Source organism: Daldinia loculata (assembly GCF_022478755.1).
Source record: "Daldinia loculata strain CBS 113971 unplaced genomic scaffold F4817scaffold_5, whole genome shotgun sequence".
In the NCBI taxonomy this organism is placed as follows: Eukaryota; Fungi; Ascomycota; class Sordariomycetes; order Xylariales; family Hypoxylaceae; genus Daldinia; species Daldinia loculata.
The window spans coordinates 5,657-18,593 of record NW_026054859.1 but is presented as its reverse complement, the minus strand read 5'-3'; the positions used below and the strand labels follow the sequence as shown (position 1 = coordinate 18,593).

General features: G+C 44.9%; 6 protein-coding genes across 6 annotated transcripts; 4 read left to right on the top strand and 2 right to left on the bottom strand.

Annotated features, from left to right (window-relative positions):
- Positions 1-125: 125 nt before the first annotated feature.
- F4817DRAFT_367457 (uncharacterized protein) lies at positions 126-821 on the bottom strand (the record flags this gene model as incomplete). Its single annotated transcript, XM_049307126.1, has 1 exon — positions 126-821. The coding sequence occupies one exon, from the start codon at positions 819-821 to the stop codon at positions 126-128; it is 696 nt and encodes a 231-aa protein (XP_049162561.1).
- Positions 822-2,265: 1,444 nt separating this feature from the next.
- On the top strand, positions 2,266-3,770 carry F4817DRAFT_325902 (carbon-nitrogen hydrolase). The gene has a single exon (XM_049301822.1). The coding sequence runs from the start codon at positions 2,362-2,364 to the stop codon at positions 3,340-3,342; it is 981 nt and encodes a 326-aa protein (XP_049162560.1). The 5' UTR covers positions 2,266-2,361; the 3' UTR covers positions 3,343-3,770.
- F4817DRAFT_211081 (uncharacterized protein) lies at positions 3,596-4,704 on the top strand. Its single transcript, XM_049298686.1, has 3 exons — positions 3,596-3,700; positions 3,766-4,271; positions 4,333-4,704. The coding sequence occupies exons 1-3, from the start codon at positions 3,640-3,642 to the stop codon at positions 4,552-4,554; spliced, it is 789 nt and encodes a 262-aa protein (XP_049162559.1). The 5' UTR covers positions 3,596-3,639; the 3' UTR covers positions 4,555-4,704.
- Positions 4,705-5,030: 326 nt separating this feature from the next.
- F4817DRAFT_312182 (NAD(P)-binding protein) lies at positions 5,031-5,997 on the top strand (the record flags this gene model as incomplete). The annotated part of the gene is made up of 2 exons (XM_049300095.1): positions 5,031-5,097; positions 5,156-5,997. The coding sequence occupies 2 exons, from the start codon at positions 5,031-5,033 to the stop codon at positions 5,995-5,997; spliced, it is 909 nt and encodes a 302-aa protein (XP_049162558.1).
- A 439-nt stretch (positions 5,998-6,436) lies between these two features.
- F4817DRAFT_211070 (fungal-specific transcription factor domain-containing protein) lies at positions 6,437-8,670 on the top strand. The gene is made up of 2 exons (XM_049298685.1): positions 6,437-6,471; positions 6,537-8,670. The coding sequence occupies exon 2, from the start codon at positions 6,544-6,546 to the stop codon at positions 8,503-8,505; it is 1,962 nt and encodes a 653-aa protein (XP_049162557.1). The 5' UTR covers positions 6,437-6,471; positions 6,537-6,543; the 3' UTR covers positions 8,506-8,670.
- A 1,276-nt stretch (positions 8,671-9,946) lies between these two features.
- On the bottom strand, positions 9,947-12,232 carry F4817DRAFT_325882 (putative O-methyltransferase). Its single transcript, XM_049301821.1, has 5 exons — positions 11,916-12,232; positions 11,454-11,865; positions 10,851-11,366; positions 10,433-10,794; positions 9,947-10,342 (listed from the first exon to the last, which is right to left on the bottom strand). Exons 2-5 carry the CDS (start codon positions 11,700-11,702, stop codon positions 10,162-10,164), a joined length of 1,308 nt encoding a protein of 435 aa, XP_049162556.1. The 5' UTR covers positions 11,703-11,865; positions 11,916-12,232; the 3' UTR covers positions 9,947-10,161.
- Positions 12,233-12,937: the final 705 nt, after the last annotated feature.

The following is a 12,937-nucleotide window of genomic DNA, read 5'->3' as shown; positions in this document are numbered from 1 at the left end:
TAACATGAATTATTGTTTGAATTATTGTTTACATAACAGCTGGTAAATCATAGCCCAATATTAAAACCACATGTAGAGCTGCCTTCAGGAGCCCCTCTCTTATTCCTCAAAAAGTAATCAACTATCTACACATGAATATGAAAGCCGGATATACCTTGAGCCTCGTAAGACCAGACCTTTAATGCGGTAGCTATGGCGAAGTAGCCAAATTGGCTACCCAATTCCCCAGACTTGCCACTTGCACGTAACTCAAATTTGAATGGTTTGTTAGTTGGTATCAAGTTCAACGGCATCCAGTTCTTTTCAGTAGCCCAAACAGCGACGACCTCTTTCCCATCGCTAGTCTCATCCATATGTCGGTAGTCTCTTTTGCCGCCCTTTCCATTCCCGGGACCATAGCTTTTAAGTCGTACCAACTTGAATCCCTTGGCGTGCCTGAACATATTACACACCTCGTTTCCTTGAGTGGGTCTCCACTCAAACCTCTCGCGGCGTGAATCTAGTTGTAAAGAGAATCTATACAGGTGACGAAGATCATCCTTGTGGTTAGCCATGATAATGGCAGTATCGTCAACCTTGACTGTGGTGCTGTATGTGCCCTGATTGTCTTTCGGCATATCGACTGTTGCTAGGACGCTACCATTGTCGGTAGAACCATCATATAGAACCATAAGTGGGCTCTCCTGACAGAACGTATCCATGGTAACCGTGAAGCGCAAATCATGAGCATGTGCGCCGAGGTTGAATATGGGAATGGTGAATCGGTTCGGAAAGGATGCCTTGAGGTAGCTGGGGAACTCATTATCCGTTGCCGACGACATCGTGAGATACAGTTGGAACTCTTTGGAATTGGTTAATAAATTGATTATATTTTGTCTCCTGCCAGTAGAACTCACGGTGAACTTGAATGCACAAGAGTATTTGCCTTGGAGGGATATTGGTTTAAATTGATGGTTTCTTGACGATCCAATGTCCAATGAAGGTTGAAAGGGTAACTTGGAAAGGAGAGGTATAAAGATAGGAAGAGCTTTAGGCATGAAGGAATTATTATTATGCGAATATTTTCTGGAGCTAAATGGGGGTATGTATATATTCTTTTCCTTAGTCCCGTAAGTTAGGATTTTACGCTTAATCGTACTTTACTTCGTCATTTACGTACCTACTGACTGTAGTGTCTTGAACATTTTATCTTAGTCACTAGTAAAGGGGCTTGGTAACTGGGGGAACTGAGTTGGAAATAGACCTGAATAATAGGTATCTATACGTGTAAGAGCGGTATTGGGTCCGAATCATGGAATTGACAGGCGCCAGAGACCTAAGTGATTTGTAGTATCAAGTCCTAGGTGAACAAACCACCTGAGTTCAGTACAATCACTACATACAGAAGGTCCACCCTAGGCCATGGATCACCACCTTGGCTACAGGTTGTGAGTTAATAGTATATAAAATATATTTGGGTGGGATACAAATGGCTACGGTTAAGGTTACATGAATTGTTCCGCATGGTTGGTACCAGTTGTCAATGCTCATGTGGCACTGGTTTGCCATGGACCGCATCGTACCTCTGTACATCTTCCTGAATAATATGAGAAGGGGTTTACGAAACTATCCCCTGACCTCTGCTTTATAGCTTTCAACCTCATAGGCTTGCGTTATTGGCTATTTGCTAGCTTTGAAACACCAGACATCAAATTACGTGATTGTTTATTTACGGTTTGATTCACCTTACGCTCTAGTAACAAATAAAATAGACCAAGCAATTGCCCTCCACTTGTAAATAAGATAAACATCATCAAAACAGATTAGCTCATGATACACGATAGAGTACGCCCCCTTTATGCTTTTGACAATTGATCGAAGAAACTGCATTTCTAACAAATAGTAGAAGGATATTTCTGACCACGAAAGCTACCTAGGTAAAAGCGAAGGCAGACCCCAGCGTGGCTATCAAAGATCATGCTTCTTGTAGGGCAGCGAGGATCATGACCTACCTAGGCATACGCGACTAGGACACCTTGAAGGCAATGCGTGATAGAGATTTCGAGGATACTGGATGATACTGAATATATAAGAGGCAGGTTAGTAGCATTCGAGTTGAGAAGAAATCTCAGGTATAATTTGGATAATCAACGAACTTTGAAATGGTCAACATGTGGTTTGCCATTCAAGTGCCGATGGGTTGTACAATGCCCCGCTGCTGATGATAGCCTATAGGGCTGATTACCATGAATTAGGTTAGGTACGTGAAAAGGGGGAACCCCTCACCTCTCATCTGGAGTTTATAGCTACTAATGTGGCATAATCGACTTGAACTTATGTATAACACATTACGATTCAGATCACCATTAGAAAGCCTCCAAAATGCTGAATAAGAAAGTTAAAGCAGCTGCTGTACACGCCGCCCCAGTATATATGGATAAGGCTGCCAGCCTACGTAAAGTGGTTGACACCGTTTCTGATGCATCACGCAAGTCCATCGAGCTTCTCGCTTTCCCCGAAGTTTTCGTACCTGGATTTCCCTACTTCACGAACTGCTATGCGCCCAACGCTTCGACAGTAGCGCTCTACGCGGCGCAGAGTGTCGTAGTACCAGATGACCTCGGCGAAGTACAAGCCGTATGCGCAAAACACAAGATGGTCGTCGTCTTGGGTATTTCCGAGCGTATGCTTGATGGATACACGTTGTTCAATAGCATCGTGACTATCGACGCAGACGGTACCATCTTAGGAGTCCATCGCAAGGTTCAACCTACATGGGCCGAACGACTTGTATGGGGACAAGGGTCTGGCTACACGCTCAAAACCTATGAGCCTAAAGGTACTGGCTATAAAATTGGTGCGCTTGCATGCTGGGAGCATACCATAAACGGGGCTCGGCAAGCCCTTATCGATCAGGGCGAGCATATCCATGTTGGCTGTTGGCCAGCCCTCGATATTCTCGAGGGTTTCGAGGATGTGGCGTGCTTACAAATTGAAGCATTGATGAAGACGCACGCCTTGACCGCGCAAGTATTCGTACTTTGTCCTAGTAGCTACGTTGACGAGACGTGTCTACAGTGGATGGAAAAGAATCTAGGTCCACAGGACAAGGTGAAGGCTGGCGGTGGTTGGACCACTATCATTCACCCCTTTTGCTCGATTATTAAAGGTCCCCATACGGGCGGCAAAGATATGATAATCGCTGCAGAGATCGATCTATCTGAATTAAATCTGGTGAAGGCGTATGTTGATGGAGCGGGCCATTATAAGCGTCCCGAGCTCTTCAGGTTGGATGTTAATACGGAACAAAGATGGAAAGATGAACCAGATATTGTCGGTCCTATCCCGTGGAATGCATCATAACTTCTACATATTACCAATAATGGTTTTACAAATTTATCTTACTATATCTGTTTGGTGTTAGGTATAGGTATAAATCGGTGGGTCTTTCATGAGTCAATTGAGAACTTCATTGTTTTCCGTGATCGGCCGGGTATAGTAGCGTATTGAAGGCTTACGATGCGGACTTTCGTGACGTCCCCTCACGATACTCTAGTGTGCATTTCTAGTTTAAATATCACAGAAGCTCTGTCATACTGACCCTATTTTCTTTTATTTCTTTTGACTATATTGGAGTTCATCTTATATTCCATCATCATAATGGCCGATAGCAAATCAAAGACAGACTACACTCTTCACGTGTACTTTACCCGATACTCGAGTACGTTAAACACTATAAGGAACCTAAAATAATTGACCAACTTGAAAATTAACTACTGATATTAGGTTGGGGATCGCGGGTAGAACTTATTCTTTCATACTTCCATATACCCTGCGACATCAAGCTTTATGGCATGAATAATCCGGCCGCCGCACCGCCGGCGCGTTTCGCGAAAGGTCTACTCCCTGCCTTACAAGTAAGTGCGGAAGACGAAGATTTTATAATCGTCGACTCTCTTGCCATAAGTGAATTTTTGGCAGAGCAGCACCCAGAGCTTCACTTATGGCCAAAGGACCTTAAGTTAAGGGCATTGGCAAGAACAGCAGTAGCGCAGATGCATTCCGGCTTCAGTGAGATCCGTAATACATATGCGACCAACTTCCTCGGCAAGTATACTGGCAATATTCCCCTCAGCGAATCTGTTGCAAAGGAGATTAGGGGAATGGTTGAACTTTGGAGCAAGGCGCGAGCAGATACTAAGAAGAGGCTGCGAGAGTTGGGTGAAGAAGACGAAGGATTTTTATTCGGCGGCTTCAGTATTGCCGATGCCTTTTTCTGGCCTGTTCTATGGGTGAGTGCCTGGAAGACTTGAGTCCGTACCTATCTTTACTATTACTCATGCCCCAATGTAGCGCTTTCGCAGCTACCAACTACCCCTGACTGGGATTAGTGAAGACGGTTTGAAGTGGATGACGAAGATGTGGAATGACCCAACCATAAAACTTCAGATCCAGGAGTACTTCCGACAAGCAAAAAATCCGTTAAGCAAGATTGAGAAGTATGAGGATATTTTCAAGAGCAACTCTGATATTGAGTATGGCCAATTCACTGAGGATTGGATCTTTGAGTCATAGTTCTGGGATATGGCAAATCGCTATGTTCGGAGGTCCGGACCCAATATTTTGACTATCACCCCGCCGAGTACCTACTCTCCAGAAGTCTTCCTCGGGGGTGGGGTGGCTCCTTCACTCCGAGTGAAGATTAAAAGGCTACTACCGGCCGGACGTTGCGATTGGGGAATGATGAGCTAAGATAGACAAACTAGACCTAAACAGCCTTAATTGTATCTAATAATGATCCAATGATCTAACAATGATCTAATAATAGGGGTATACGTATTTTAGAGTCATACGAGCTGAATAGCATCCAGGCAATGATCCGGGATCTCGGGAAGATAATCTTTCCCGAAGCTGAGATCAATCTGGATTACCTACAATGTTTTATACGCGTAAGGCATTGTCAGCTTCTTATCTTATACGTAGTATATATAGGGCTTAGATATTGCATCACCCAATTCTTGTTTGTCAATATCATCCATAGCTCACTCGAGATGCCTTCTTTCAACCCGGAAAAGGATATACCTGATTTATCGGGAAAAGTTGTATTTGTCACAGGAGGTGAGTCTACAGCTGATATTATATATAGATGAGTTTTAACTAACTGCCTATGATCCAGGTACCTCAGGCATTGGGAAAGAAATAGTTCTCTTCCTGGCCCCACACAATCCCGCTCACATTTACTTTACCGGCCGGAATGAAGAAGCCGGCGCTGCAGTTCTCGCTGCCGCTAAAGCTAAGGGTCCAAGCACTGAGGTCACCTTCGTCAAGTGTGACCTCTGCTCACCCCGCGCCAAGATCCGACAAGCTATTGCTGAGAGCTTCAAGTCAGATCGCCTTGATATATTCATTGCTAACGCCGGCATGATGGCTACACCTCCTGGCTTGACGGAAGAGGGATTCGAGCTTCAATGGGGTAGTAACTACTTCGGGCACGCTGTGATGCTACATCTTTTACGTCCCATCCTGCTGCGCACAGCCGAGAGCGGAGCCGACGTAAGACACGTCGAAGTCACATCGTACGGTCATAACTACGCCCCGCCTGGAGGTATTCAATTCGAGCACTTGAGGGAGCCGGGAGCCGCCGGCGAATTCGCGCGGTATGGGCAGAGCAAGTTGGCGCAGATCTTGTACTGCAAAGCGATGGCGAAGCGATATCCGCAAATCATCAGCATCCCCGTGCACCCGGGCGTTGGTAATACGGGCTTGCTAGAGCATACAAAGCAGTCTATATTAAAGCGACTTATTTCAGCCACCAGGTTCCTGTTGAAGAGCGCGGCCGAATGCGCGTATAACCCTTTATGGGCGGCTACGGCTCCGCTCCAAAAAGTAGAGAATGGGCAATACTATGAGCCGGTCGGGAAGAAGGCGGCAGCGTCGAAGCTGGCTGAAGATGAGGCACTGGCTGATAAGCTTTGGGAATGGACTGCTAATGAGCTGAAAGATGTGGAAGTATTATGATTGGATTGGGATGATTGACGACTTATGAGTGCATAGCGATAAAGGGTAATCTGATGTTTAGTAGGACTGTATTTTTAGAGCGCAGCTTGAACCACCGCCCACCTTAGTGAGCCACGATGCCTTCAATAACATATTTCGCCGCTTCAATTATCACCATCCTCTACCCACTGCACAAGATAAAAATTGTAGTTTCTAATTAATTTCCGGTAAATGAATATTTCCCAATTTATATTTTGGCACTGCGGATTTGCAATCATGAAATGGGTTAGCAACCTGTTACAAATTAAAAGGAACATTCTCGGTAGAAAAGGGGGTGGGGATCTAAAGATGTCTCTCCCTGTAAGTGGGTTTACTTTAGGCCGGTCACTACAAGTTATGGCGCTGTATCTCGCTATAGTATACTATGTACCTCACAATTATTAGTACGATTATTAGTAATATTTCAACTTCACTGGTCCAAGTAATTCCATCTTGGTATAATTTCTTCACCTACTCAGTGCGACTGGAAAATGTTTGAACAGGTTTCTAATTCATCTTAGCTTTACCATGTTCTTCACCTTTGCGTCAACACCTTCTAGTAGCCGCTCATCTCGGCGGAATCCTAGACGATCTAAAGTGGCACGGGCATGCAACTATTGCCGTGTGCACCGGGTGCGTTGTGACGTTGAATTACCCTGCTCGCGGTGCCTGGCAAACAATATAGAATGCGTCTCCTCACCTCCTGGTCAACAACCCTCGGAGAATGCCCAAATTTCTCAGGATGAATTTATACCCATCCAAGAGGCGACCGACCAATGTTCGCAGCCAACTCCGTCTAGTCCCGTCTCATCGAGGCCTGATGGGATGGATTCAACAGTTGGCTTCATGTCTAAAATCAACGCCTTTTGCTCTACTATCTCCCAGTTATCGTCTGATTCCGTAGGTGGCTCGCCACCGCCCCCCTATCCATCCCCGGATGGACAATCGCTACTAAATGAGAGTAACGGGCCTAGTACTGTGCTCTCTCGGTCACAGGTAAAACACTTGCTGGATATCTACTGGGCGCGGTGCCATCCTCTTAAACCTATTGTCAATCGTGCCCGTGTGGATGCACTTTTTGAAACTTTATGGACCCCTGATGGTTCCGAGTTGAAGACTATCCCTGTGGTGGATGGTATCATTGCTCTCTGCTTGAACTACCTGAATAATTCAGGTTTAAGTCGTCGTCTGCTAAGTTTACGCTTTGAGCAAGGGGGCCCTTCTCTTGCGTACTTCAAGCGTTGCCTGGCCGCCACCAGTCAGTATGCTGCTTTTGCAGAGCCATCTTTGGAATGCTTACAGTGCTATGTCCTCATGACTTTATATCTCCTTGATGCGGGTGAACACCAGCCTGCGTATAATATGATCGGATTAGCCTTGCGCATTGCACAGGCGCTTGATTTGCATCATGGGCTACCGGATTCTGACCCGAACGTCTATCTAGCCCGGCGTATCTGGTGGACTATTATTCATCTTAATTTCCGGTGTGCACGATTACTGGGGCGTCCGGTTGGAGTACAACTTGCTGATACGACCTGCCCACCACCACCTACAGATGAGTTTACCTATCATACCCGGGCGATTACTCTTACCAGGGCTACGCTAGCTGTGACTGAGGCCCTCACTCGGCATCCAAATCTTCCAAATGAGGATCGCCTCGCCCAAGTCGTGTCGCGCGCATCCGCCCTCTCCACAGAAGTTTACCGGCTGCATGAGTGGAGAGATCAACAGCTGCGCCCGGCTCTTGGGCGTCCACTTCATGTAGATAGTAAATGGGATAGCAAGGAAGCTTATAGTTGGATCTCTTCTGTGGCCGGTATGAGTCCGTCTCAAGCCTTAAGCGAAGTTTTCCTGGAGCTTCAGTACTATGACGAGATCATCGGTTTGCATCGACCGTTTATTTGTTTCCCTGCTGGGTTGTCAATTCCAAAAAGCAATCCCCAGATAGATGCTCATGCGACAACATCACTAAAACATGCTATAGCTACAGTAGACCTTACTCATCGCATCATGTCTACTACCGATGTTCTTTGTGGGCATGGTGAAATATGGCAATGGCAGTGGAATGCCCTACTCACCTTGATAGGCTTCCTTATGGGATATCCGTTTTGCATATATGCGCCTGCTGCTCGCCACCATGTCCAGCTAGCCTTAGAGATTTTCAGCGCAGCGGACCCGAGGAATTCGATAGCTGTTCGGGCAGCAGCCGTGACCCGCTCACTTTGTGCCAAAGTAGACAATTTGGTGCATATATTGAAATCGAATGGCGGGCGGCCAGCATCCCCCAACACGGAGAGGCAATGCATCATGAGATGGAATAGCCTTGACGCTCCGCTCGATCTTTCACGCCCAAATAGCGACGAATTGTGGTCATGGGTAGATACCACAGACCCTGATGCGTGGTTGACCTACACCGATGGGATCACAGGAGTTCTAGCCGATTTCCCGAATCTTCCGTTTGGTAATGAGGGTTTCTCTCCTCTCCCTTGAAAGCTATTCATGATTTAAATACTTTTACAAGATACCTAGTCTACCTATGGTATATACCAATCTTATCTGTATTATCAATAGGCCGGCCCTTATACCGGTCTTTGTCGGCCAAAACCTGACCCGGCCTGACCGATAACTACCTATAAAGACTAAACGCCGACCCCTCAACATGTCATCATATTCTCGGAAGGGCACACTGTCATTAGAAACTTCGGCTCTAGAAGTTCCTTCAATCAATACGACCTAAATCAATGCCCGTATATATTAATATAGCACGCGGCCGGTTCACGGCCCACCCACTGGCAATATTTTGAGAACCATAGGTGGCAGATGTCCCGAAAAGGTTATACCATCTACTTTGCGAGAACTTGGAAAATAATATGAATTAACTATTGCATAAGACCTTCAGTATATCCATCTCCGATACGTTAACATTAGAATCAATGTCATCCTCGGATTTTGGGAGCGAATGGGGGGTGATATAGCCCATCGTACCCCTAGAAAAAAGGCACGATTTATTTATAGAGCCCTGTTCAGAGAATCTTTCAGTCGGTCAACTCTTCATCCAGTTATTCCAGGTTGAAAAGGAGGCGAGAAGCTTCCAAGAATCTTAAAAGGGTACTGCCCCTTCCGGTTAGCTGCCGGGATACTATGGATCTACGTACTGCCCCGGAATGCTAAATTTGGTATAGCCGGAGCAAATTTCGCCTTATTCAGCAATCATTTTTGCACCCCTATCCGGAGTGTATCCGTATGAAGTAACCGTAGGCTCATGGACGCGAATAAGTCTTACGGAATGAAACTGGAAGAGAAGAGTTCGGTAAAAAGTTTATCGGTCTATGATCCTGCTGAATAGTTGATTCTGCCGATAATGCAATCTTTGATTCCTAATAAAGTGGACGGACACCCCATCAATTAGCTTGCCTGAGCATTAGTTACCAAGAAGGGAAATATGAGAGTCAATATATATGAAGTTAGCATCATTAGCTACTTCTATTAAAGCTAGCTCTTATAAAATGAGAATGAAGCCGTTGATTTTGTCCTAAACATCTTTCAATTCTAGCAGCAGATTGTCGTGATGGAGTTGGTCCCCTTTAACTAAGGCGAGCCCAAGCTTAGCCACGAGGACGTGGCTAGTGACGGATATAAAGATAATAGAACAGAGCATAAGTCTTAACCTAGAAGATTAAGAGGATTCAAATATTTTTTTAATTTTCATTTTTCCTTTACCAGGTACTTAGATAACTATTAACGCCACCCACCTTTTACCTAGTATTTCAAGGATGATTTAAGAGATACATACCTAAGGTATGTAATATATTCCTTTTTATAGTGGCATTTCATATATATTTTCAGATAACACTCATTAGTTAGGCGGAATACTATTCTACCAGAGAACGTAGCATGCATATCTTTTATTTGTGAAGTTTATATAATATAAGCACGATCGATCGAGCGTTGAGCTAGTCTATAGTTGGTTGTTGAAGTAGGATAAATAAGCAATAGTATACTCGCAAAATAGACCCCTAGGTAACAAAATCACGAGACGGGGAGCAACGGCATTCGGATGTAACCCAAGTTACCCCTTTTTCGCCTAGATCTAATGAACTGCATGATAAAGCCTCAATTCAAGCTGCCAAGCATGTGCTTACTATGCTACTTTCTCAGCCCAATAAATTCGAATTCTAGCAATGATTGGAAAGCTCCGGCTTCGGCGCCCGATGTGACGCCCACAAGCCGAAAACTTCCAGGACTGACTTGATGGAACAGTGACTCGAATTCAGCGACAGTGCGTTCATGCGAATCATGTGCTCCGAGCATAAACGTATCTTCTACTCTGCATAGGCTCAACATATTAGTATTTAAAGTAGCAATTGGGAAATAAAAGCTTTGCTATAAAATGAAAGAGAAGGATATAGCAACTCACCGGACCATTTTACTTGCAAATGTGTTCAGTCTCTTCGCAGGCGGTTCTGGAACAATACCCTCGCTGATCAGAACCCTGGCCCCTGGCTTTAGGGCCGGAAGCAGCGACGACAGGATTTTAACAGAGTCCTCATCCTGCCAATCGTGTAGAATATGCCGGTATATATAGATATCGGCTTGAACTGTTTGTGGTTTGAAGAAATTATATACTTCAAAGCTAACGCGCGACTTTAGAGATGGATCTTCAGCAACGGCGCGTCGTCCCATCTCTAACGAAGAGAGATTGTTATCCTGGACAATGAATGTTGCATCGGGCATTAAGGGCGCCAATGCTAGGACTGTATGACCGCTGGAGCCACCAACCTAACTTCTATCAGTTCACGAGAGAATAGGCAAAGGTGAAGAAAGGGAGTACTTACATCAACCACCTTAACCTTTCCCTTGGATTCCCATGGCCAGGCTGCACGCAGACGATCAACAGACCACAAGGGTGTGCTTACTCTTCCAGCTAAATACTCATGGTATCTCTTATTTGCGGCTTCATTTTTGTGGAAATGAACGAATAACGACTCCTCCGTGTCGTATGCCAGGTTGAATGCAGTGTGGGGGGCGTGCGCCGGATCGTCGCGCTTAAGCACAACTGCATCCGGTATTTTCATCATGATTTTCCCGAGATCTTCCGCTCCGAACCGTACGATATTACTCAAGTGCGGGTTCTGCACTAGCGCAGCCGACGATGCTGAGTGCCGAATGACGTTGGGTGATTCCTCGATAAATACACCGTTGGCAATCCCATATCGTACTATTCGAGCCAGTAACGGTTCAGGAATGCGTATAGCAGCAGCGAGTTCCTGGGTTGATATAGACGACCCTAGTGGTACATGTTCGGGGATCCTCAACCGGGTAATCAAATCGATGTTTACCGTGTCTGTAGTCTACAAGGTGATCCAAAAGGTATAAGCAATATTCCCACCGAAGGGCAGAGAGAAGATAATTAACTAAATAATCGGAATAGTACTGACCGCCCAAGTTAAAGTCAGAATATGTTCGGTTGGACCCTGTACCAACCGTATGAGGTCGTGGGCTGTATCAAGTATTCTGTTGCGTGCTTCCCGCAATGCCTTTCCTGTTGGCGTGTCCGTTTCATGCTCGAAATCCCTGAATCCGGACTCTTCAAAGGTTGGGGAAGGCAAACCCTCTCCTTGGAGCAGGGACGAGAGCCTCGAGACTTGTTCCGTAATGGATGATGCTAAATTTTCAATAGAGGACATGATTATGGCGAATATGGGGCCAGGTTTTTAGAAGATACCTGGGTAAGCTAATAATAATTATCGAGCCCAGGCGTCCTTGAGCTTTTCTATCAGGATATTTTAGACACATGATTGGAAGTGGGTCTTAACGATCCAATATAAGGGACTGATTTCCTTTGCTTAGCTATTCTAAGTCAGATAAAGCAAGTAAGCAAGTAGAACATAAGAGCTTACATTGATCTTCTTAATATGTCGATTAAGTATAGATTCCGGGATGATATGTATGACAGCCGAGTGCCCCTAGCCACAGGCCGAGACCGCATGTAGAAAGAGGATTCGGGATATCCCCCAGAATGGATAGGTGTACTTCCTTTTCTGGATGATCTTCATATTTATGTCTAGATCTTGTTATGATGCATGTGTGACATGGTTCATATCTCGCAAGAGTTGGTAAGCGAACGTTAAGACTCTCGGGTTCACCTCTATCGCCGAAATATACTAACCCCGTTGGATCCAAATCTTTATACATAACAACCCTTTACCTACCTGCCTACTTAGTATCAAGATATTTTACCCCTCGTTTAGCCTTAGATAATGCACGTACGGCCCGCCGTGTCCGGCCAGTCTCTTGCTATTGCTAATCATTTTATATTCTAATACACGCATTAATGTCTAGTTCTTTTATGGCCAATGGTACGAGTTTGGGCAGGGTATATGTATTACCTAAGAATCTTTAGGATCACAACCAGAATAAGTATAGTAAACTAGTATGACTAACGCGTCCACTTTCTGTTATTGGCCTTTTAGAACTCTTGTATATAGATCTATACTATTAAAGACAAAACTATTACCACGTATATTATATAAATGAAAAGTAATATGTTGGGGGGGGGGACGCCTTAATTGCTAACAAGTAATTATACCTTATATATAAAACAATTACACTTGCTATTCTTAAAAATAGTCTTCGAGGGATATTTCAAGGTGGCTTTCCACAATTACGATATGCCTGGACTTGAAAAGAACGAAGTAATATTGTCTTTCATGTAGTCCCCAACGCCCTTTCCCATTTCTCCCAATCAAGTAGCGATGTATAGAAGCACTATTACCTAACCACCAAAAGCCACTCTTATAGAATGTTAGCCATACGAATCCTGCGCTTCCGTAGAGTATGTAGCGTTGATTATGCAGCTTGTGACTATGTGGCATGTATTGGGTGGTTTGAATCTGAATGCCGTATCGCTTAAATAATATAT

Bases quoted from the DNA above. Each gene is read 5' to 3' on its own strand.
- F4817DRAFT_325902 (XM_049301822.1), top strand. From the start codon at position 2,362: ATGCTGAATAAGAAAGTTAAAGCAGCTGCTGTACACGCCGCCCCAGTA.
- F4817DRAFT_211081 (XM_049298686.1), top strand. From the start codon at position 3,640: ATGGCCGATAGCAAATCAAAGACAGACTACACTCTTCACGTGTACTTT. The intron at 3,701-3,765 runs GTACGTTAAACA...TACTGATATTAG, and splicing joins GTACTTTACCCGATACTCGA to GTTGGGGATCGCGGGTAGAA. The intron at 4,272-4,332 runs GTGAGTGCCTGG...GCCCCAATGTAG, and splicing joins TTTTCTGGCCTGTTCTATGG to CGCTTTCGCAGCTACCAACT.
- F4817DRAFT_211070 (XM_049298685.1), top strand. From the start codon at position 6,544: ATGTTCTTCACCTTTGCGTCAACACCTTCTAGTAGCCGCTCATCTCGG.
- F4817DRAFT_325882 (XM_049301821.1), bottom strand. From the start codon at position 11,702: ATGTCCTCTATTGAAAATTTAGCATCATCCATTACGGAACAAGTCTCG. The intron at 10,795-10,850 runs GTAAGTACTCCC...GATAGAAGTTAG, and splicing joins GAAAGGTTAAGGTGGTTGAT to GTTGGTGGCTCCAGCGGTCA. The intron at 10,343-10,432 runs GTGAGTTGCTAT...GAGCCTATGCAG, and splicing joins TTTGCAAGTAAAATGGTCCG to AGTAGAAGATACGTTTATGC.